Below are 25,033 nucleotides of genomic sequence, written 5' to 3' on the forward strand. Positions count from 1 at the left end.
CAAGGCGTTAAAAGCTATATACGGGAGCTCTTATTATTAAATTAAAATCAAATAATAAACATAAAACTGCTACGAACTAAAATAGGATTTATGAAATCAACCATTTTATTTTAAATGAAATAAAAAAACAATGAGCTTTTAATCCGATTTTTCCTATATAGGAGGAAAATAAATTTAAGAATTTATTCATTATTCGCCATATAAACAGGGAATTTGAGCAACGTAAGAAATTTAGAGTTACGGGTTTAATCAAATCATACACTTATTTTTGATTTTGTAGGTAATTTTATAAGAAATAATTTTTGATATCAATTTTTTTAATAAAGTTGACCGTATCGGAGATATTTAACAAAAACTAAAAAAATTGTATCTTTAGGGGGTGGTTTGCACAGTCGGAGAGATGGAGCCTTTAAATATGTCCGTAATATGGACCACAATGGCTAACTAGCCCCAAAAAAATCAGCTTTAGGGATTTTGTTCCACGACCACCATATAATTGAAAATGTGTCCTGAACTAAGACAGCAGTAGTGATGTGAGGTGGGAGTGCTTATTTTTTGCTTAATTTTTTCCCCTCGAATCTATTTTTTCACATTTTCCAATTTTTTGCTGTTAAAATATTTTGTTTCTAATTTTTATATAAACTTTTAATTGCATTTATATGCATATCAAGACTATCGGTTTAACAAAGTAATTAGACTTGTACTTAAGGTAAGAATTTTAACTTTACCCAGGGATAAACACATAAGGTTATATAGAAAGCTCACCACAAATTAAACATTTTAATTAAAAAAACAAGGTACATTTTATTAAGTTTTTATTTCAAATTCACGTTCATTTATTGACAAATTTTATACATAAAATACTCGTATGCTCCGGTTTAAAGGCTTTTGATATATTTTCAATATTATGTCAAAACATTTGCGGAGCCGAAAATAATTAAATATTATTCAACGTTCAAAGAACTTTTGACGAATATTTCGTTATTTTTTAGACATCAGTTAATTTAGTGGAATATTTTTAACAAAAAAAAATAGAAATAAAATATCAGCTATAGACAAATTGAGTATTTGATTTTGCTGGTGTATTGAGGTGAACTAGTATTTTATCTTGCAGACAAATTAACGGAACTAACGAAAAATATTGTAGATGTTCCGTTTTCAACCAATATTATTGTGTACCCAGAATGTATATCTTTAAAACATGCAGATTTAACAACAGTCATAAGTAGTGTTATGGGATTCAAAAATAGACAATGCTAAAATATATTATAGACGTAATTGCCGAACCATTATGTTTTGTTGTAAATATCTCTATTAAACATGGCATTTTTCCTGATAAAAATGAAAACTGCTATTATTAAACCAATATACAGGGTGATCCGAACTGTATTCCGGAAACTTCGGCAGCTTATTCTGCAGATAAAAATAAGTAAAAAAGTTCGTATAAATGTATGTCCTAAAATGCTTAGTTTCGGAGATACAGGGTGTAGAAATTGCATTTTTATTTTGATTTTTTTCAAATAATTTCTGAAGTAACATCAATATTTTGATGAAAATTGGTGTTTGGGAGTTTTTTGGCATGAGAAATTCGATTTTGATGTCAATATGACTCCTACTTGTAGAGGGCGCCACCTACATATTTTCTAATTGTTTTGAAGAGTAATAATTTTTTGTCCGTACCTGTATAAAACTACTGAATAAAAAAATATACATCTCGTAACTTTTTACGTAAAAAATGTCTTCTGGTAAAAATCGCTACGAGCAACCGTTCTCAAGATATTTAGAATGGAAATATTCAATGCATGTCATTATTGACAAAAAATAAACACGTTGTTTGACTGGAAAAATAAATTTGAGAAATTTTTATTTTTTTTTAAATTAATCATAAATTTTTCTGCGAAAAAATTATGATAAAACAGTTTGTGTTGAACTTTTGACACAGAAACATTTCACATTTATGATTTCAGTCTAATAACTATTTAGTCAACATGTTTAATTTATGTCAATGATGGCAGGTTTTGATAATTTCGATTCCAAATATTTCGAGAAGCACTACTGGTAACGATATTTACCAAGAGACCTTTTCTACATAAAAAACGTCGTAAATGTATATTCTTCTACTCAGTAGTTTTATACAGGTACCGACAGAAAGTTATTACTCTTTAAACCAGTTAAAAATATGTAGGTGGCACTCTCTACACGTAGGAGTCATATTGACATAAAAATCAAATTCCTCATGTCAAAAAACCCTTAGACACCAATTTTCATCCAAATATTGACGTTACTTAAGAAATTATTTTGAAAAAATTGAAATAAAAATGAAACTTCTACACCTTGTATCTCCGAAACAAAGCATTTTAGGACATACATTTATACGAACTTTTTTACTTATTTCAATGTGTAGAATAATCTGTATAATAAAGGAGATCATTCAAGTATCGACAACAATAACTTTATTATCTTCATTCTCAAAAATATTCGAGAAACTAGTATTTAATCGACTTTTGGAATTCATGATTAATACGAATCAGTTAAATGACAGTCCACATTCACATCTAAAAAATAAATCAACAATTACGGCCTCATTCAATTTTATTAACGAAATTATTATAAATTTATGGGAGCACAGTTACACTTACACGATATTTTCGTAACTCATGTAACATCAGATGAAATTACAGTTAATACAGGAGTGCCCCAAGGAAGTGTCATTGATCCAATATTATTTATTCTATATATAAATGATATTTCCGAAATCTTCCAAATAAAAATGACTTGTGTAAGTTAACTTCTTATGCTGATGACATGAACTGGCTAGTACAAGCCACAGACTTCCAGCAATTGCTTGGTAGATCAGATTCAGTGTTGAATTTGACAAGCGATTGGTTCTTGAAAAACTACTTGATTTTAAATAAGGAAAAGACCAGCGTCATTTTATTTAAGTAAAAAAATGCATCCACAATCGAATCGGATGTAAAATTCTTGGGTCATTTTTTTTAAATCTGTTTTTTTTTAAATCTGTTTTAAATGTACAGAATCTGTTTTAAATGTACAGACACAATTAAAAATGTCTGTACATTTAAATACTTGGGCGTCATTTTTACAACAAATGGAAAAAGCACTCAAGATATTGCAAACAAAGTTGGTCAAGGAAAAAGAGTTATCGGTCAACTTAACTCGTTGTTGTGGAGTGACAAAATTTCCCTAAAAACAAAAATTCTACTTTATAGAGCCATTTATGGCGCATACTACTAAGTTCATATAAACATATTCTCTAAAATGCTCCCCGAAGAAATTACAACCCTCGAATGGTTAAATAAAAATAATATATTTTGTTTATTAATTATTTATTAAACACTGGTAAACCGTTTTCCTTGAAATTTGGTACGCTTACGCACATTTTCATGCCAAAGCGAATGGTGATAGTCTAAAATTCCGTAACAGCCCTGAAAAGGTATTTTCCATTAGGGTAGAGAATACAACTGGTGGTACTTCTTTTATCCTTATAGATACGTAATTTTAATAAATGAAAATTAAAGATAGGATTTTTTATGTAAAAAAGGCACTCTTCTTTTAGTTCGAAACAGTGAACGGTTTTCAAGATATTTGCGGTTAAAGGTTCCGATGCATCGATTTTAGCATTAGCGAAATCAGGAGATTAATTTATTTAAAATTTCTTTACATTTTATCATTTCACTAATACTAAAATCGATGCAAACTTTAAAATCAAATATCTTGAAAACTGATCACCGTGTCGAACTAAACGAAAATCACCTTTTTTAGTAAAAAAGTCCTAGCTTTTTTGTCATCTGCGTAGCATTGAAATTACTGTATCTATAAGGATAAGTACCACCAGTAGTACTCTCTGCCATAATACCTTTTACACTAATGCCATTCGCTCCGGCATAAAAATATGTATAAGAGTACCAAATTTCAACAAAAATGGTTTAGCAATGTTTTTAAAAATAAACAAAATATATTATTTTTATTTACCCTTTCGAAGGCTGTAACTTCTTCATGAAGAATTTTAGGGCATATGTTTATACGGAATTTTGTTTAATTTTTATCTCTAGAATCACCCACCGAAGTTAGATACACTATTATCAATTTTTTGACACCCTGTATAAATAAAGCTAAAAAATGTCCTAGAAAATATATTTTCGTAATATTAAGGCAGTTAGTAGATATAGTAGCATGTTTCTTTTAAAAAACTGAAGAAGACAAACCTTTTTTACTAAAGAACTAACAAATGCAGATAGCAAATAAGTTTCATTGATTCTAATGATTAAATATTCATTGTGTAACAAGCGCAATATGAGTAAACTGATTTGGCAGCTCACAAGTTTATCTATTATACCTTTTTTGTTATTATGATATGTAAAGTAGAATCTTTAATTGTTGTACTTAAGACCAACAGAGTTAAGTAAGCTTGACTGGCCCAGTTATTCAATATTTCCATGAAAAAAAAAACATATTTTTGTAACTTGTACAATGCCTCTTCAAAGCCACGAACTACTTCTCACTATTGATCGGTTTCTTTCACACGCAATTCTATGCGAGTAGCTGTGTTAATCCGTAACTGATAATTAATTGTCATCAGCAAAAAATCTAAGATCCCTCATCTGCTGCTTTAATTGCTGCACTATAGAAGGAGAATATTCCAATTTTCGATTTGCAAGGCTTCGCAACTGTTGGCAGTCTTACATTGTGTATCCATTACTATTTAGTTATGTAGGTATTATAAGACTAAAAACCAGGAACTCTTTTCAGAGGTAACACTTTGTCTGATGGCATTGTTCTTTTTTAGATGATCCTCTTTTTATTTTATTTCTATATCAACATGGAATTTCAAATTCATACATTTCAATTTCAATACTTTTATATTAACCTAATAATTCTAGAAAATGAGCTAAAACCAATAAATAATTTTTATATTATTGCTTTGTACACGACCTTAAATATTTTCTAAATTTCCATTTTATTTGAAAATATTTTAGTTTGCTAATATATATGTAGAAAATAATAATTATAAAAATTATATACTGCTATATTTGTTGCTCAAAAAAAAATCTGTTTAACGGCGTAAAATCCATAATAAATTCTCTAATTTATATTACCTTAACATAAGCTGCTGTTCTCGGTAAAGCCGGATCTGGATTCGTTGGCCGTAAAAATACTGCATAATGGCCTGATAAGCCAAAAAGTTCACACCTTAAAATAAAAACGCTTTTGCCAGGTAATCCTCGGACTTGCTCGGAATATAAAACCTGAAAACAAACAGAATATTTGCTTGAAAATGTTCTATCTACTATATTTTTTGACTAACCATAAATTGAATAGGTACCTAAATTCTCCATGATTTAATAATTCTTTTTGATTATATCCCAAGTAGTGACATAAGTTCTATACGGTTTGTATAAGGACTACTATAATAACAATTTTATAGGATATTGAAATTCTTGTAACGCACAAATAAACAATTATGTAAATGATTCTTAAACGGATCCAGACCAAGACGAACACGTTAGATTACCAAGTTTCAAAAACACGAGCTAGCAATGTTCGCTACGGCCGGCATTCACAGCTAACATTTTTTTTAAATATTCTAAATAAAATAATACCGTTCGTGTCTGTAAACTTCAAAAAAAAATAATGTTTGTCATCTTCAAAGGGAAACAACAATTTTGGACTAGAAACACTCTTTTAATAAATTCATTAACTACCATCTTCTTATCTACGCTACCATCATCAATTACGCTTTTTCTTCTCGTCAAACGAGAATGTTATATATGCAGAATTAATATCATCATCACTACTAGAAAAAGACATTGTGGTTTTTCTCCAAAATACCTAGGAAAATATCAGAAAATAGCAAGGAATTTAGAGAACTGGCCTCTGTGGATCCGTCTCAGATACTGGCTTTTGTCAAAGTACTAAGTGGGAAAACACAATAGATCTGTAAGATAGCGGTGATTAATCCCCCTCCTAAACATTCTAAATTCTACAAGTATTGGAATAGAAAATGTTATCAGCGACATCGACAGCGTCGTGAAATAGGTCTGCTCACTATTTTATCTCTCTCTCTGCTCATTAAACTCTTGGGTAACATCATAAAAATATATAAGTATTTAAATAATATTGTTTCGGAACATATTTTGTTTTCAAACTTTGTTAGCTTATAATTTCATCATGGTCTGGACCCCACTTAACAATAAGGGACAATTTTTAATACAAATAATTGATAATAACATAAAAAAGTGTATACAACTTTTAAACAATTGTTTTATGTAGCTTTATACAGCTACTGCAAATAGTTTTATAATCATTATTTTAAAAGTTTAAAAAAAATATCGTGCGAAATATTAGAATGAAGTAATATTTTAAATGTGTTAAGAATTAAATGTAGTTTGTGCATTTGTAAGATCAAGTCTGCTAATGACTGACAACTCGGGCATGAAAATGGCGTTATACAGGGTATCACAATATTCCGTTGACATAGAACTACTATGTATTTTTGGAATCAAGTTCATTGGGCACAATTTATCTCTATACGAAAGACCGCTAGATGGTATCCAACTTAAAAAACTTTTTCAAACTTAAAAAGCACATTTTTCAGCGATTTTAAGAACCTAAACGTCCTCTAACCCAGTGTGAGTACATATTATCAAAATTTATTTCAATTTCAATTATTGTCCTTTTTACCCTCCTTCAAAGGTTTGCTTTGATTTTAAGAACCGTTATTCCGATTCGAATGAGATTTTGGGTCACTATGTTATGAAGTGCTTTAACATTTGGCATTTACAAAATTCAAGAAAAAGTACAGGAAGGGTGAAAACTACCCTCACGCCTACATAAGTTTTAGTATAATATTTTCCAACTCCATCGACAACAGATTTTCTTTTCGTAAAATGGCCACTCTAGTATTTACTACATTTTTTGTCCCTGGTATAAAAATGCTATATCGCATAGTTTTTGTGAAAAAAGATGTTTGAAGGATTTATTTTTCCAAAGCGACAAAATATACAGGGTACAAAAAGGTGTTCAAATATATCGTGGACATAGAATAACTAGGTATTTTTTGGATCAAAATAAGTTGATTGTACATAATTTACTTTTATACAAGAGTGCTTCGTTTGTCCGTTAGAGGGCACCAATCAAATACTTGTGATACTAACATAAAATTCTATATTTTCGCCAACCCAACTAGATAATTGGAGTTAGAGCATTGTCATGGTAACGAAATTTTTGAAATGAGACTCTTCTAATATAATTATTAATTTTTAAAGAAAAAAAAACGGAAGGTTTAGGTTTAGGAACACGATATATCGTTGAAAAGCTATTTTATTAGTCTTGATTTTGAAAAAATATATACATAGGGTTGAATTTAAAATAACAAAGATTTGGGGAATTTTATAACAAACGGAAATAAACTTATTTTTTTGTTTTCCCTGTGTAATATCCAATCAGTTGGTTTAGATCAGAGATATGGAAGTGGGAGAATGAGCTTCGACGAGTGCGCATCCAAATTTTTGTCGACGGCAAGATGGCAGACATCTTCCAGGTCTCGCTGTCACTTTCCTTCTTTAATTGTCATCGACATCTGTTTGTTTTTTTTTCGTTTTTGTTGTTATCTAGTTAAAATTTATTATGATCTCAGTTATTCTAAACACTAATTCAAAAAGGCTTGTTGTATATTGTCATAGTCATTCTAAGAAAGCTAATACGCCGGGAAAAATGATTAGTTTTCATGTGTAAGTTTATACCACATAACCGTGTTTTACAGATGATCCAAAACTGTTTATTTTTAGTTTTCTTAAAGGCGATTTGTAAAAATCGTGATTGTAATTGGGAATGGTAAAAAATAAGTGTGTCATGTGGCCATTTAAAGAGTTTTATTACGATGGATGTTTTTATTACGTGTGGAGGAAGAAGATACTTGGAATCAATGTTCAGTGCTTTTGTAAAACAGTGCACTCTTACTCTTATAGTGTCCATGAAAGCACAAGGTCAAGTGTACCAGAAATATGTCAAATATTGTATCACTCAGGCAAACAGATTGGTCCTTACTTGACAAGAAGATTATTTGGATTAAAAGAAAACATAAGATAGGGTATTTTAATCGAACAGCGAAAATTTAACATTTTTATTGTAAAGTTTGTTGTAGGTAGTTGTAGTTTTGTGCTAAATATTTCTAACATTAACAGCAGCAGTGTTCAGAGTGTCAAGAGGAGAAGAATTCAATTAATTAGATTTATGCACAGTTACAGGTATGAAGGCTTTTTCAAACATAGTATCGAGTTCTAAAGTCAACATTTTTAGTATTCCTACAACTGTAAAAACAAGGAACATTGGACTGAAAAAATGGCAAGATTTATATAGGAAGAAAGGGTATTATGCGAATAGGAAAATTAATCTGTAGGCAGAAGTTTCTTATTTAAAAACTGTTATGGGGCATATATTAATTTGTATCTGTGCCACAAATCACTGAGAAAAATCATATGGTATTCATAATTGTTAATGAGATGATATTTAAAGAATGTTAAAAATGAGACTATTAGTCATGAAGTTTACCCTTTTACTTTAAGAGTGTTTGTTTCAATATTACACTTTTATTCTTGTAAAATCTATGATGAAGTTCAAAAGCATTTTGCAATGACCTTAAATTGTGAGCCAGGATTTGTAGCAAAGGTATTTGAGGAAAGGTATTTGATGCAGTGAATCTTAATCAGTACCTTCCAGTATGTATTTTAGTAAGGGGATTCTCAATCTCATGTTTTTAAATAGATAAATACAGGTCAAAGTATTACAGTTGAGAAGAAACTATTTTATCTTAAAAACTTTTCTTAAAATTCTGAGTTCATATCTAATTTTCTTAATAATAAATTAGGTATATGTATGTTGTACATACAGAATTTTGTTATAGACAAATAAGGATCGGCAAGCTTCTTTTGTGCAAAAAATAAATTATTTTTTCTAGTATTAGGACAAACCATAATGTGTTTTACAAACTTACTTTTACAAACAGTTTTTTTTATAATAAAATATTTAGGAATAATTTGGGTTGTTCATCAATATATTAATGACTTGAATTTTGACAAATTGAATTTGTATCAAAATAATTTTACGAAATATAAAATTGATGTTCTATTACAAGATTTAAGAGTTTTTATTGTCGACGAAAACCAGGATAAATACTAATAATAATATCCTTAATAAAATCAATGATGTTTATGTATTATGAAAATATTTGTTAGAGAACATGTTAATGTAACAGTAATACCGTAGGTATTTGAAGGGACGAATCAAAAAATAAAATAAAACAAAAACATATTTTTCCTGGTTTATATTAAAAATAAAAGGTAATCATGAAAAATAATTATGAACCAAGTGTTTTATGAATATACAACTTGAACAAAATGTTGTTTAGAACAATTTTTACCATATTTGCAAAAAATTTTAAATTGAAACACGTAATTCAGTACATAAGTAACTGTAAGTAAACATGAAATAATTGTAAATACTTATTTAATGGCATTTCGAGTGTTTTACGACTAAGAAAAGGTCATCTGTCCGTAGCGTCTTTTGTCAGAATATTCGTATATTTAGTGTTTTATATACCAATATTGTACACAATTTTGAAACTGATGTTAATTAAATAAATCATATTAATGTTCTACAGCTATATATCTACTGATAGGTATTTATACATCCATAATAAATGATAGAATTTCACTAAATTTAAATTGTATGCTTGAAAACAGCAAATTGATATTTGATTACTTATAGATTACCACCTATATACAAAATGACACGGAGATCTGGAATATGGCGCCCCATTTGATTAGACCTTCTGCGCATGTTGACGCTCATTCTCTATCCCTTCTATATCTCTGGTTTAGATAGATCGAACAGTGCCTTCTATTAAAAGATCAGCCTAGGGGCGGACTTTTGTTTACTTCATCAGCTGTACATACTTAGATATTGGGTTAGATTCCGTTTCATATTTTGTCGGTTGATTTTTGATTTTAACTCTTTGATTTTTGGTATTATTTATTATTGTAGTGCAAAAAACTAATTATTTTGGTGTTGAAGTGACATAAACTACTACCAGATATATGGTCACTCTCGGTTTCGCATAAAAAAATAGAAATTTTAAAAATTACACGTTGTGTAAGTGATTTAACCTAAAAGTGCCCATACATTTTTTACTTATCGTGATTTTTGTGTGTGTTTTTTAAGACTCTAACAATTCATCAATAAAGCTTAAGTGGAGTGTGTTTTTGGTGCTATGCCTCATCTTTGTTGTGTTCCTGGTGGAAAGGATAGTTACTAAGGATAGTTATTATACTAGGCAGCCTAAAGTGTCCGGAAGAGCAAGAAAAGTGGGTACGAGTTATAAATCAAGAGAATTTTATTGAAAATATCTTTAGTAAATTTAAAAATAATATTCTCCCATGATGGTATTAATGAAAACTGGACAATTATGTTTATTTTATTCATATTGTGGAATCTCCACTCCAAGTGTTGCTGGTTCAGCTTCGATAGATTCAAACACGTAAGTAGGTATTATGATCTAGGGAAAAATAAAGAATATGTGTATTAGAGATCATGAAAGAGATTATTATTTTGAGTTCAAATTTTAAAAAAGATTTTTTTAAAGACAAGACTGATACAGTTTAAAAGAAGAATGTGTTTTTGTTTGATAATATATAATGTATGTTAAGCATAACATATATTTGTTCAGTAATTTTTAATGAATAGTATTGATTATTTATAATACCAAATTAATATCAAATATTTAAGTGATGGCTGAATACAATATGAATAAAATAACAATAAAATTGGTATATTTGCATAATACAAAATTAAGTTTTAAGAATAAAGGTGTTACTAAAAATACTAAGAAATTCATATTTCTTTGTTTTAATTGGTCTAATGTTATTTACATTTTACGTAAGAATTATACCGTATCATCGAAAAAAATCGGCGTCTAGTTGGCTTGGAAATGAACATCGATGACATTCCCTAAATAACTGTACACATAAAATAATTAACTAGAATTTTACAATCTTGGAAAATTTGATATTCTTGAACCTTGATTCTAAATATTCTAAATTTTTTGATTTTCTTGGAATTTTGGGTTGGGAAAAAATGCTGATTAATTTTTCATTTGGTTTTTCATTATTTTTATTTGGTTTAAAAAAAAACGGTTCGGCTAACATTATAGCCTCCATCAGTGTTGTGTCATATGAAAAAAATAGTGTCGAATATAATCCAAAAATTGCATATAAAATATTCACACCACGCACATAATGTTTACTGCGTACTCCATAGTCAATGTAGATAATTTTAGTGTTAAGAATAATAATTTTAAAAAATATGTGGTCATCTTTTGATAAGTTTATATTAGTTTATTAATTGCAGTAAACATTATGAGGTGTGAATTATATTGTATATGTAATTTTTTGGATTATATTCGACACCAGTTTTCTCATATGACACAACACTGTGAAGGCTATAGTTAGCCGAAACGTTTTTTTTTAACCAAATAAAAATAATGAAAACCCAAATGAAAACTTAATCAGCGTTTTTCCCGAACCTAAAAATCCCAAGAAAATCAAAAATTTTAGAACAATTTAACATATAAAATGCCAGCGATCTTCATTTCATAGCCATCGCTGACGCCTTTTTTTAGATAATATTGTATTATTTGTAAATATAATTTTTCGAACATTGATACTTGCAAAATATACATATAAATTTTGTGAATGCAAATAATAATACATCACTATTAGTAGATATTAAATGTTTTTTGTTAAATTAGATCGATTTTCAAACCCCAAAATTTAAAATATATTTATATTTTACCCATTATCTTATGTACCTATACATTATTTGTACATTGTAAAACATTTGCTGCATTTGTATGGTTCATAGTTTATTTGCCAAAGTATTTATTACTATAAATAGGTATATATGTTGTAGTTATTAACTGTATATTATGAATATTTCATTTAAACTATATCATTTTTAAAATACAAACCAAAAATCTGAGGAATAATTATGTTTTCCATGTATTCTACAACATATTTATTAATCCGTTATATCTAACTAGCGTGACGTCATAAATCTCGCCCGTAGGCTGATCTTTTAATAGAAGGCACTGGATCGAATATACCGACTTTCGTTAATTTGTAATCCAAATTTCAACTTTTAAAATGTTTAATTCATGAAATGTTCAATCATGATTTTACCAATACTTATTCATATTTTTGTCAATTTTACACATGTTCTATTTATTATCTCAAAAAATGTTAAGTTATATTAATATAATATGAAAATTATGAGATATGAAAGTAGTTTCCAAAAATGTAATAGTATACCGGGTGTTTTTATTTACTTTTTCATTTAATTAATAATAATCATTTCATTTAAAATAAGAAAGATGCTACAACTTTTCAAATGGCACGGCAACATTGTAACGCTGAAAATATATTACATCGATGGAGCAGGTGTTTTTTTTTTAAACTCAATATTTCAAAAAATTTCTATCACCGCACACATAGCAAAATGCTATGTTTAACTTGACAAAAATCGAAATTACAAATTAAATTAATTATAAAATCTGTGGACCTAATTTTAAAGGTTATTATTTTTTTCGACCAACTATAACGGCCCAAGCGCTACCGAAAGTTGATGGAGTTCGCACTTTCTGGAGAGAGCGTAGCTTTGCACAAACGCGGAGCGCAAAAGTGTGTCATTTACACCCAGCACACACAGTCATTTGAAAATTAGTTATCATTATGGACAATATAGCTACAAACATGTAGTACAATAATTAAATAATATCAATATAATAAATCTGAACTGTTTTGAATGTAGATAAAATATATTTTTAACACACTATTTTGGGTTTATTTCTTTTATAATGTTTTTTTTGATAATGAGTTAATAGTAATGAGTCCTACGGAGTTCCGCTTTTAATTTATTAAAATTAAAATCTCTAATGTATGTTGATACAGGTCTAAAAAAATAGATTTCCCAAATCTGTCCTTTTCTTCAAACAGCCCCTTTATTTGCGGGGAGTCGCACTGATTTCTATATCAGTACTATAATATCAAGAAAGGATTTTTTTAGTTTTAAGAAGACAGATATCCTAAATTATGAATTACTCAGTTTATTACAAGCTTAATTAGGAAACGAAAATAAAGTCCTCCTACTCTGGGTGCCTGCTTACCAAGGGATAAAAGGCTTTAAAATGGCATTTGCAAGATGAAAAAGCAAATGATCTAGCTATAGGAAAGGAGCGAACACTCCACTAACTGGACCAGAACCGTTCTGTTTTCCAAACTGGAACCAACTGAAAGCGGAACTGAAGAATCTGGAAGACTCAATCCGTAACTTGGAATGGGTATCCTCCAACGCAACGGTCTAAGACACTCGGAAAAGTTCCTCAGAACTGACGACCGAGAAAAATCAAAGGTTTTCCTTGACTTAAGTAAAAACAATCTTCGGATTGTCACGGGGTTTCTAACAGGACACTGTCTCCTCAACGAACACCTCAGTAGGCTGAAGCTGAGAAACAATGGCAAATGCAGATTCTGTGGGGAAAATGGGAAAACACCAGAACACCTTATCACTGAGTGCGCCGAGACGACGACCATTCGTGCCATGAACTTTGGTACGGCTGATGTCGAGGATGGAGAGCTGGCCTCTGTGGAGCCGTCTCAGATACTGGCTTTTGTTAAAGCCTTGAGACTGTATGATGAGTTATAACTCGTTATAACTCAAGAAAGGGACACATAAGGGAAAAACACACAATAGATCTGTAAGTTCGCGGTGATTAACTCCCCTCCTAAACATTCTACATTCTATTACAAATTTTTTTTCATATATTATTGACAGTAGAAAAAAAAATAAAATGGCTGTGTTGGGTGTAAATGACTCTTTTGCGCTCCCGAAAGGTGCAAACTGCATCAATTTTCGGTAACGTTTGCACTATAGTTGAATGGAAAAAATTATAATATTTAAAATTAGCCCTACAAAAACAATGAGAGAAATAATGTGTGGATAAACATACGAAAAGAAATTAATCTGGATTTTTGTCAAGCTAAACATATCATTTTGCCGTGAGTTAAACAAAAAATGGACATAAAATATATAATCGAACTAAAAAATTATTTATAAATTGCCTGTTACCTGGTGACTAGACTTATTTTGGAGTTCTTCACCATTTTCTTCGCAATTGAGAAAGGAATGAGCGCAGTAGTGGAGCTCGAGCCAAAACTCCGGAATGGCGGAGGGAGCGGCACCCTTTACCGGAGGGCAGACCACCTCCGGAAATGTTAGTATAGCAGTGACAGGACTTTCCGGATAGGTCTTTATGTTTTCCGGGGTGACGACTAGTTGTGGCATTGGCCATCGCACATCCAGACTTCTGGTTATGATTTGCGAGTCAGTTAAATCGGTCGAATTTACCCCTGAAATGTATAATTATGGTGTTACGGCTGGTATAAAACATGAATGTATTATCGGAGGTAATAAACAAGTTGTATAGAACTTATACCGACAATTATACCATAAGGTCGAAAAAAACGAGGTCGAGGACAGTTGAGGAATGACAATTTTGGTTTGGTTTGGTTTGATTTAATTTGGTGAATAAAAATCGATAAAAATTTTGGCGAGGTCAAGGCCTAAAAGTCATTTACTTGGCCCTAGAAGTCATTACTTTTCCTTATTTTTTAACAGCTTTTAGTATCAGTTGACCTTAACAAGTTTTTAATTTATGTTTATAGATACATAGATAGATAGATATTAATTTATTTGTTCCGATTAAACAAAAGTTAGAAGAGCCCGCAGGCATGCAACATTGTGAAAATGGCAAAAAGCAAAACTTGCGACTTATATAAAATACAAATAAATACACTTAAATAAGGAAGACAAACGAGAATAATACTTGACAACAAAAAATATAAAATATATGCTTCGAAAATTATTGTACAGTGCAAAATAAATAGTCTTTCTAACCGCACTACATGAGTAGCAACAACTAACTCAAAAGTCCACCCTACATTTACTAAATCGGTCGAATTGGTTAATTAGTATGCCTTTTTGGTTAAATAATCATTTAGTATAGTTATAATCTTTCCTTGAGACATGACTGCAACTTTTCGGGGAAACCATTAAATATTTTTATAATCGAATACTCAGGATTCCTCTGTATAATGGTAAAATTGCATTTCCTAGGTATAAGATTATATATTTATTTCTGGTATCATACTCGTGATCACTAACAGAGCCTACAAAGATATCTCTATTACTGATCACAAACATATAGGCATCGCAAACATTCATGCCTGTCAGCGTCAATATACCCTTCTACAAAAACACTCTTACACCCAAGTAACAAAATTCCGACTTCCGACTAGTTTTGACTACGCGCAACGTTGAAATTGGTACTTTTCCCTGCCCTATGCATACCCAAACCTCAAATTACGTAGCCAAAACGTCGCTACGACCTTGCACTTAAACAGTTGTATATTTTGACCCTTAACAACGTTCGTAAACGTTGTCGGGCACAACGTTGTTAGAAGTGGGGTTTTATACCGTTGTCATTACGTCGCCAGAAGGCATGTTTATTGTACTACAGAATAACAAACGTAGTACAACGTTGTGCAACGTACTTTTAAATTACGAGTGTAAGTACATACTAACTACAACGTAATACAACGTTTCATTAAACGACCCAAAGCAACTTCAAAATTATAACCAATTACTACGTTGGATTACAGCGACGAGCACGTCCACGAACGCGACGATATCGATTTTTGTTATGGAAGCGGAACTATCTACACCTAACCTCAAAAAATTCTGTACTGTAGTGTCACAGAGCAATTGGTTAGGTATTTTTTCTCTGGTACTTACTGTGTAAAGCGAAAAGAAGATGTATAGGAAAAAAGTATATAAATACTCTACAACTTTTTATAGAAAAAGGAAACAGTATTTAGAAGAAAGTCAGCGAGCAAGTTAGTGTCCGTAAAATGAAGTGAAAATAACGAGTTTAGGTTCGTCATCCACATCCTCGCAATGTGCTACTGGTGGTAGTTATCATCAATGGATACTATAGAAATAAATAACAGTACACCTGAAGCCCATACCACAGAGGAATACTATGAGAATAATGATCCTCCAGAAGAGCAGTCAACTGAAATTCATCCTGCCGTCCTTTCGACCAAAAAATAAAAAAAAATTAAGTCAGTGGAGTGTACAAAATAATATATCCCATTCAGCTGTAAACTAGCTTTTAAAAGGATTATCATCTTGTGGTATAAAAGGGCTGCCGATTGATGCACGTGGAGTGGTAAGATCAACAATACTTCCTGTACGGCTTGTTTAACAATAAATAATTAGAAATACAGATCTAATGTCAGCGATCTTATTAACGGGATGATGATATTATAAAGGATGACCCAGCTTTCTTCTTTATTTTATTTTTCCTTGGTAAAAAAGAGCACTGTAAGAAGGAATTTTGTTATTTACCTCCTAGATGTCGGTAGGGTTCAGAGGTCCTATTTCGTCAAAGCAAGTGTCAATTTCTGAACCAAAGGTTGGCATAGGTGACCCAAAGGTCGTTTACCGCAGCTTATGCACTATATTGGTATTTTAAAGGTTGCTTTAGGAAACTCCGCCATTTTAATACGATTTATGTTTTCGTGCGTTGTGGACGAATCGAATAAAATATCAGAAACCACAAAATACTGCGAATTTCGTTAAAAAACTGTATCTGTTAGGGTTGTAAGCTAATTTTTCTGATAGATTTCGTATATTTGTCTCAAACTTAAACAAAAAAAAGTTAGGTTAACCAAGTAAACTATAATTTTAAAATTAAAACTAGGAAATAAAAAAGGGGTTTGGCAAAATTTGGAAGTATTATGGTCACTTTCAACAGTAAACTAATCTTTGTTGATGAATTTCAATTACCGACATCTCAAAACTTTGCAGATTTGTCGAAGTTAAATTCACCTAGTTATTTCTTAATTGAGCATAATATATTCCATTTCTAGCTCATACATCATTCAATTTGATTTCCCCATGGTTGAATATAGTAATATTTGACGACGAATATTTTTAACTCTAACCCCAAAATATCGCAAATCGGCATGAAAAACAACTTTTAGCACACGACGTACTACGTCGCCTCAAACAACGTTGTAGCGACCCTAAAAACATCCACCATTTTGGTGCAAATATGGGTCGCTTAGACGTCGCTTCGACGTTGTCCGGCAATGTTGGGTTGCTCCTGGCGACGTTGTGATTACGTTGAACAACGTAATTTTGCTGCTTGGGTAGCTTTCTAAAAATATATTGTGTAAAAATCATTTTTAAATTGTGTAGTTTAAAATTCGAGAAAAATATTTTTTTGGAAATTGATTTCTGCAATGAAAGTATTTAACATACGTAAAATCTAAAAGATTTTTGGTTTTACCTTATTAAGTAATTGTTATCAGGTAGTAATTGTTAATTTTGAAGTTTAACTTGGATATAATGTTATTTTACAGAACGTCAACGTTTTTTTTGTAGACTTATCTGTTTAAAAAAAAACAGTTGCATTTAGATATTTTAAGTAGTTTTTTTTCTTTGTGTTTTGTGTTTTTTTGCTTCCAACGGCGGAAAGAGATACTTTCCGAAACGTCAAGCATTTTTTGTCCTTTAGACAAATTTGTTTATTAGTAAACCACTGCTTACAATTAGTCTCCGTTAGATTAACGCAGCAGTGTTTACAAAAAATAACTATTTTATTTTGTAGATTTTCTTTCAGTGGCGAATTACCCATAGGATTTTTTTGGAAAGATGAATCCGCCACAGAGGTATAGACATTTTTTCCAAACCGTTCTATCCTTTTTTAATCTTTCTATAAGTAGTATTAATTTTTGACAAGTTTTATGTCAATTTTTACTAAACGAGGTTGTAGAAACTGACCTCGTCAAAATTATCATCGATTGACTTTTCCCATCCGTCTTTGACGCCGTTTTTTTTCTCGGTCATATGGTACTTTAGTATACAATAAGTTTTTCCAAATTGCTATTATTGAACCAACAAGAAAACATTTATCTACAAGGCAATATTTATTCTTCTTATTATCAATTAAAAAAAATCTCTATATTTGCAAAAATAGGAAAGTATCAAATATACAAAAAAGTTGGTCACAATTTGACTCCCGCATTTAAAAATATGAACTCCACAAATATTGATATTTGTTATCTAAAAATACTTTATTTTTAAAACTGAAATCAAGTTAAATTTAAAAGAACTCACAAAATTTCAACTTACCAACTATGGGCTGTTTTTTAATCTGTACATAATACTGTCCACCTCTAGAAAAATATCCACAATTAATTTTAGCTACAGTAAGGTTTCGCTTTAAAGCACTTGCTTCCGGATAGACCGGAAATGTCGTTAGGGGTTGTGCAACGTTACCCTCTAGACGTGACAGTTGCACCACCAACGGTAAGAAAGACGACGAAACTATTTCTACGTTTAGGTCCCCGCTAAGAGCAATGTGCGATGGAGGCATTCTTATATCGATGCCGGGTATTTTAGCACCTGCAATTAAAGAAAGGATATATCATTAAGAGATAACAAAAATTAACCCTGTTATATTTATGGGAACAAATACTAAATTAATGTTAATATTAACTCAACTCCCTGACAGGAACACCAGAGGTAATTCCTCTGGTGTTCCTGCCTCTTTTGTATTACCAACAGTATACATTATCCTAGGTCCATTTGTATTTTGCAAAGATAAAAATATTTGTTTTATTTCGTATGTTCTTTCTTGATAGCAAATATATTGAAATGGCGATTAAAAAGCTTAAGCCTACACTAACATCTGGTTACGATAATGTGACGTGTTTACAACTCCGCTTAAGACAATTTTTAATATTTCCTTCAGTTTGGGAACTTTTCCTACGATATGGAAAACTGCTAGAGTCTGTCCTATTTTTAAAAATAGAGATATGTCTTATATACCGAATTATAGACCGGTTGCATTGTTGTCCAATTTATTATCTATATTATATTATTTATCTATATATCCTTATCAGCATGGATTTGTGGCAAATAAATCGACAGTTACTAACTGTACTAACTTGGTGACGCTTTCCGAGTTTCTTTCAATTGGATAATAATTGCCGAGTTGATGTGATATATACTGATATATCTAAGGCAGGTGAATTAATCCAGTGGAAAAGACAAGCGCTAGGAGTAAAATTTCAAGGCCGCGACACACGAGCTAGAGAGGTGACATGCGAGACGAAAAGAAGTAACGATGGTAAATATATGGTATAGTGGTAAGCCAATGAGGAAGTTGAGATGGGTCTTTGGAGCTCGCAACTCGGACCCTATGTGAACTAGAGGGCTGAAATTCGGGATGTAATCTCGAGCTCCATTTTTTCATGATATTTTTAGGCATTTCGTGCACTGTGAAAAAATCGTTCGATTTAAATGAAATCTGGTATGTCGATTGATTGCACCAAGGCCAACTTAACCGTGTACGATACGTGTCACTGTGCCAGGTAGTTTTAACGTCAAATGTTGATGTCATCCGATTGCGACCAAATTTGGGGGGTCGATGATCGAAATATCAACGACGATGCATGACGGTCCCACCCGGCAAAGTTGGATACAACGTTTCGTTTATATCTTCATCAGGATGGAATTAAGGATTTGATATTGAAGAAAAATGTGGGTCGATTTCGGCATAATTGGAGACGAGCTACAGGAAGACGCCCTCGACGTTACGAAGCGATGTCTCTAAATGGACGAAATCATTTTTCTTAATTATGGGCCGATTGGAACTCGACACGTGGATAGAGGTACCAGAATGGAGTGCCCAGACGGACAGACAAGGAAGTTATTTTAATACAAATTTTATTATTTTATTAAAGTAAATCAATTTATTTGTCAATTTTTAATTTATTACTTTTAAAACATTTCAAACCACACTTTTTCAAACATGTTCTTCAAATCCTTCAATTCAATAGCTGTTAGTAAGAAGTTTCACTTGAAATATGGGCACATAGTGCAAATACAATTTTTTTCTTACTATCACGAATTAAATACACCCTAAACATTTTCAGATAATAAATGATTCGGGAAAGGCGAAAATAATTTTCTTAAATTAATTATTTTTCATTAAAATAATTGTATTGAATCATAAACTATCCAGTTAGCTTCAGTAAAATTTTAACAGCAACATATATCTCATATAAACCACACCATAATAATACATATCACACCATAATAATGACGGTCCTTTACATAAACTGTTACTATTGTGAGAGTAATAAAGTATAAAATAATTAATTAAAGTTCACTAAAGCTACGGTAATATCTAACATAAAGCAAACAACTACAATTAATATGCAATATGTTTACATGGAACTTAATCGTTTTATAATATTTAAACAAAATAAGTTTTATGTTCCCTAAAATAGTTTGGAAACAACTCCCATCCATTAGAAGTGACTTTAAGCTTTCCATTTCAATTAGCCACAAAATCGATGGACTGATTCAATTAGAAAGTTCAGCACCGATACCGCTTCGTCTCTAAAACTAAATATACAATGATATGATTAAAAAATTGAAATAAATCATCTAATTAAGTTTGGGCCTGTGAGTAACTAAATTTCATTTGAATAATGATTCATTAATGGACTAATGTTGTTCGAATTTTTGTTTATTAATTTTAAAACAAATATCAGTGTTTAGTATTTACAAAATATAGTTGTTATAGCAAATATCCGCTATCGCAAAATTAACTCCAATTGTGACTCCAAATAATACAAAATATACGCTTACGATTGAGATTTCTGGTAAAAAAATTTAAGCGTTAAACATTTTACAAAAAATAAATGAATTAAATATTTCCCCGTTTATCATAAATTAGGCCGATTTGTTTTGTTTTTAACTATTTAATTTTTTAATCGTATCATTAGAATAAAAATATTTTTCAAAGCTTTATCGCTACAAAATCGTAATCAGAAAAACCAATAGAATGTATTTTTTGTTACATCCACAAATCCATCACAAAGGTATATCACGCCATCCAAAAGGTATATCACACAGCCACCCGAGATTTTTGCAAATAATAAAGATCTACTGACGTAAAATCATAATCAGCAAAACTTAATAATATTTTGAAGATATATAACTTCCCCATTGAACACCGGAATAATACCATTTAAAATAAAGGAGTAACTTGCTTTTAAAAGTGACTAATGTGCCATATTAATTTTGTCTCACCCTGTATAACTTTTTGGATCAAATTTCAATTTGGTTTAAAATACAATGGTTACTGTAATTAAATATCAGGCTATACAAGGTCAACTAAAATTTAGGTAGCTGTTATTGAAATTTAAAATTTACTCATCATTTTCACAAAATGTGAAATAATAAAACTCATTTTTATTTTTTTCATAGAATCCGGAAATCAATTAATATACAGGGTGTTCCATTAGAAAAACCACAATTTTGATGTGTAACTTTTTTGGGGGACACCCTGTATAATTCTATATATTTTTATAAAATGCTCTTAGTTAACCTACATATTGTCAAAATTACATTTCGATATAAACTGCCGTTCTCCTTGGAGCTTCCGCGGCGTATGAGAGGCATCACCCTGTACATATAACTTATAAATTCCCACCAGTCGGCGCTCTGAATCCCAAATCCTTACAAATATTAAATAGAATTAGGCAAAGTTCGTCTTTGAACCTTTTATGTAGAGTATAGAACACGCTGCCAGATATTAAATCCATTTTTAGACTGTTTCACATTTTTATATTTTTATTTCCCGTTCGAACACATTTTCTGAACCAATTATTGGACTGTAAATTAATCAATGTCGATTTCAAGTCCAAATATAAGTATATATAATGCATAATAAAATAATCACAGGATTACATTCTCTCTTTTATTCGAATTCAAATATTCATTCAGAATTTATTATTATTAACCTTACGAAGAAAATTTCGACCTTTTGTGCTTGTTCTATGTCGTAGAAAACTTGTAGCTCGATCTTTTCACACAATTCAAGGACTGGGAAAAATCGAACTCTAAACCTATTTAAAAGTTGACCTATTCTATTTGGCTCTAATCCAGGATTCCAGTTTTATTCAATACTTGCGGAATAAAGCTCTGCCCATTTAATGAAATACGGCTTTGCAAAAATTCCGTTTCCTTTAAAAAGCCAAAGATGATTATTTTAAAACGATTTCTGTATTCAACAGAGCTCGCGTTTTATCTCCCTTTTATTACTTTTTATTAAGTGAGATTGCCATAATAAGTTTATTTGAGAACTTGAAATTTTATGAAGCTTGTTGGCTAATATGATATTATTTCTACTGTAATCCCTAAGAAATTTGAAGGATTTTCTTTATTGTTTATTTCATGGAAAATTATCTACGTGCTATCCATTTAACTCATCAATGCGTTAAATATACAGGGTCGTCCAAACTGTATTCGGACCCACCATAAAAACAAATAAAAAAGTTCGTATAAATAATGTCCTAAATTGCTTAGTTTTGGAAATAACGGGGTAATCAAATAATTTCTGAAGTAACGTCAATATTTAGATGAAAATTGGTGTCTGGGAGAGTTTTTTGCCATGAGAAATTTGATTTTGATGTCAATATGACTCCTACATGTAGAGGGCGCCACCTACATATTTTAACTACCGTACCTGTATAAAACTACTGAGTAAAAAAATCAATTCACGACGTTTTTACGTAAAAAAGGTCTCTTGGTAAAAATCGCTACGAGTAATGGTTCTTGAGATATTTGGAATCGAAATTATCAATACCTCTCATCATTGACATAAATTAAATATGTTGACTAAATAGTTGTTAGACTGAAATCAGAAAATTGAAATGTTATTGTACTAAAAGTTCAACAGAAACTGTTTTTTCATCATTTTTTCTAAGACAAATTTATAATTAATTTAAAAAAATAATAAGTTCCTAAATTAATAATTTCAGTCAAATAACTATCTACTCAACATATTTAATGTTTTGTCAATAATGACAGGTATTGACTATTTCTATTCTAAATATCTCGAGGACGGTTGTTCGTAGAGATTTTTACTAAGAGACATTTTTTACGTAAAAAATCACGGAAATGTATATTTTTTCACTCAGTAGGTGCATACAGGTACGGACGAAAAGTTATTACAAAATAATTAAAACACACAAGGTTGCGCCCCCTACAAATAGAAGTCATATTGACATCAAAATCAAATTTCTTATGTCAAAAAACTCCCAGACATCAATTTTCATCCAAATATTAACGTTACTACCGAAATTATTTGGAAAAAATCGAAATAAATATGAAGCGTTTACACCCTCTATCTCCGAAACTACGCATTTTAGGACAAACATTTATACGAAGTTTTTTACTTATTTTTATCTGCAGAATATGCTGCCGAAGTTTCCGAAATCCAGTTCGGACCACCCTGTATAATATACAAAACGATTATTTTTGTCCCCATCCTTGACAGTTTAATAGTACGATATGAAAGTTGATGTATAAAATAGACAACATTAAATCTACATTCGAAAAAAAACAACTAGGCTAATCAACGAATGGCCCGTATGGGGGTGTAGAGTGCGTGAGCAGGGGCCTAAGCGATTTCTCCAGAAACTCGTTCAGGGTGCTTAGAAAGTAAATATACTAAAAGTCCTGACGTCTAGGTGGTGAGCCGGAGGAGTGGGGGGTGGGAGAGGGAGGCAAACGCAAGAAGGGTTCCATTTTTCATTTTTCCGCTTATATCTCCAAAACGGTGTATTGTACGAGCTTTTTTCTAATAAGAAATTAAAGCCTATGAAATTCTCTACAACTTTCATAAATATACCTTTTCGAATTCGCAATCCTTTACGATCTACACGCTCGAGAAAAGTGAAAATTAAGAAAAAAAATAATAACCTCACATTTTTCATCATACCGTTTAAACTATTCACCTCACAAAAAAAGTCTTCTTTAGAAAGTTGTAGAGAATTTAATTACCTTTAAGAATATATATACATATGCAACTATATCTTGAACCGGTCAACAGTTACATCAATTATAAACTTTTTCATAAAATTTTGTCTTTTTCAGAAGAAGCTGTTTTTGTAATTCCTGAGCCACAACTATCGCTTATATGCAGTGATATGTGTTGCTACACGTCAAAGCGGGATGTTAAATGCAAAAAACAAAAATTTTGTTACATTAGAACAAGTAAATTTCATTTTAGAGAAATACAAATCTGCGTTGTGGTATTTCTGCAATACCAAGGGAATAATAGCTTAGTGTCGCGATCTATCGGGAAAAAAATACAATACGCTTGAATCAGACGCTACATTTGACAGTTAGCAGGTATTTTCGAACGGTAATCGATAGTTTTTATGTTTTTTTTAGTTCGAATTTTAAAAGTTTGTGTTTCTTGTGGAAAAAATTGTTATAAATGGCTGGTAAGTGATGTTTAGTAAATAAAATATTCTAGTAGCATATATTATATTATAGTTGACATCATCCGAAAATAAATTAGTGGGTTTGTGTTTTTGGTAAAAATCAAGCGGTGTCAAATGAAACCACTAAGCAGTCAACATCGTTTGAATAAAAAATACTTTTTTTTTACTTTTTTATAAAATTATGTTTTAGTGTTTAGTTCCGCGACGGAGCGTGCGCAACTTCGAGCAAGTACCATGAGTTTATAAGAACAATTTCACATGGGCGCGTATGCTCCGTCCGACGGAGTTCGTCCGACGGCTATCTTAAAAAAACACGACGGACGGTCCGTCGCATGTGAAAACGCTGTTATAGTTAAACTCGTTTTATTTGCTTAGTGGTACCATGGTGAAACCATTTGCTAAATTTAATTCCTAGAGCATAAAATATAAATTTCTGATCAATTTATAATATTTGTCATGTAAACAAAGTAAATTTTCAGTCAAAATGTATTTTTTAAAAGTTTTGAAAATTCTGCCTTTAAAGGGTT

The 25,033-nt window shown here is 30.9% G+C and overlaps 1 protein-coding gene across 1 annotated transcript in view; it reads right to left on the reverse strand.

The window, feature by feature from the left end:
* The window catches only part of LOC115886870, a 145,625-nt gene that overhangs the window by 74,436 nt on the left and 46,156 nt on the right, over positions 1–25,033 (reverse strand). The window contains exons 3-5 of the mRNA XM_030906195.1: positions 18,331–18,603; positions 14,200–14,480; positions 5,118–5,267 (exon numbers count right to left, since the gene is read on the reverse strand). Coding sequence (XP_030762055.1) covers positions 5,118–5,267; positions 14,200–14,480; positions 18,331–18,603 — 704 coding nt within the window. The remainder of the gene's footprint in view (positions 1–5,117; positions 5,268–14,199; positions 14,481–18,330; positions 18,604–25,033) is intronic.

The sequence above is a fragment of the Sitophilus oryzae genome, unplaced genomic scaffold (genome assembly GCF_002938485.1).
Source record: "Sitophilus oryzae breed Bouriz unplaced genomic scaffold, Soryzae_2.0 scaffold_499_pilon_pilon, whole genome shotgun sequence".
Lineage (NCBI taxonomy): Eukaryota > Metazoa > Arthropoda > Insecta > Coleoptera > Curculionidae > Sitophilus > Sitophilus oryzae.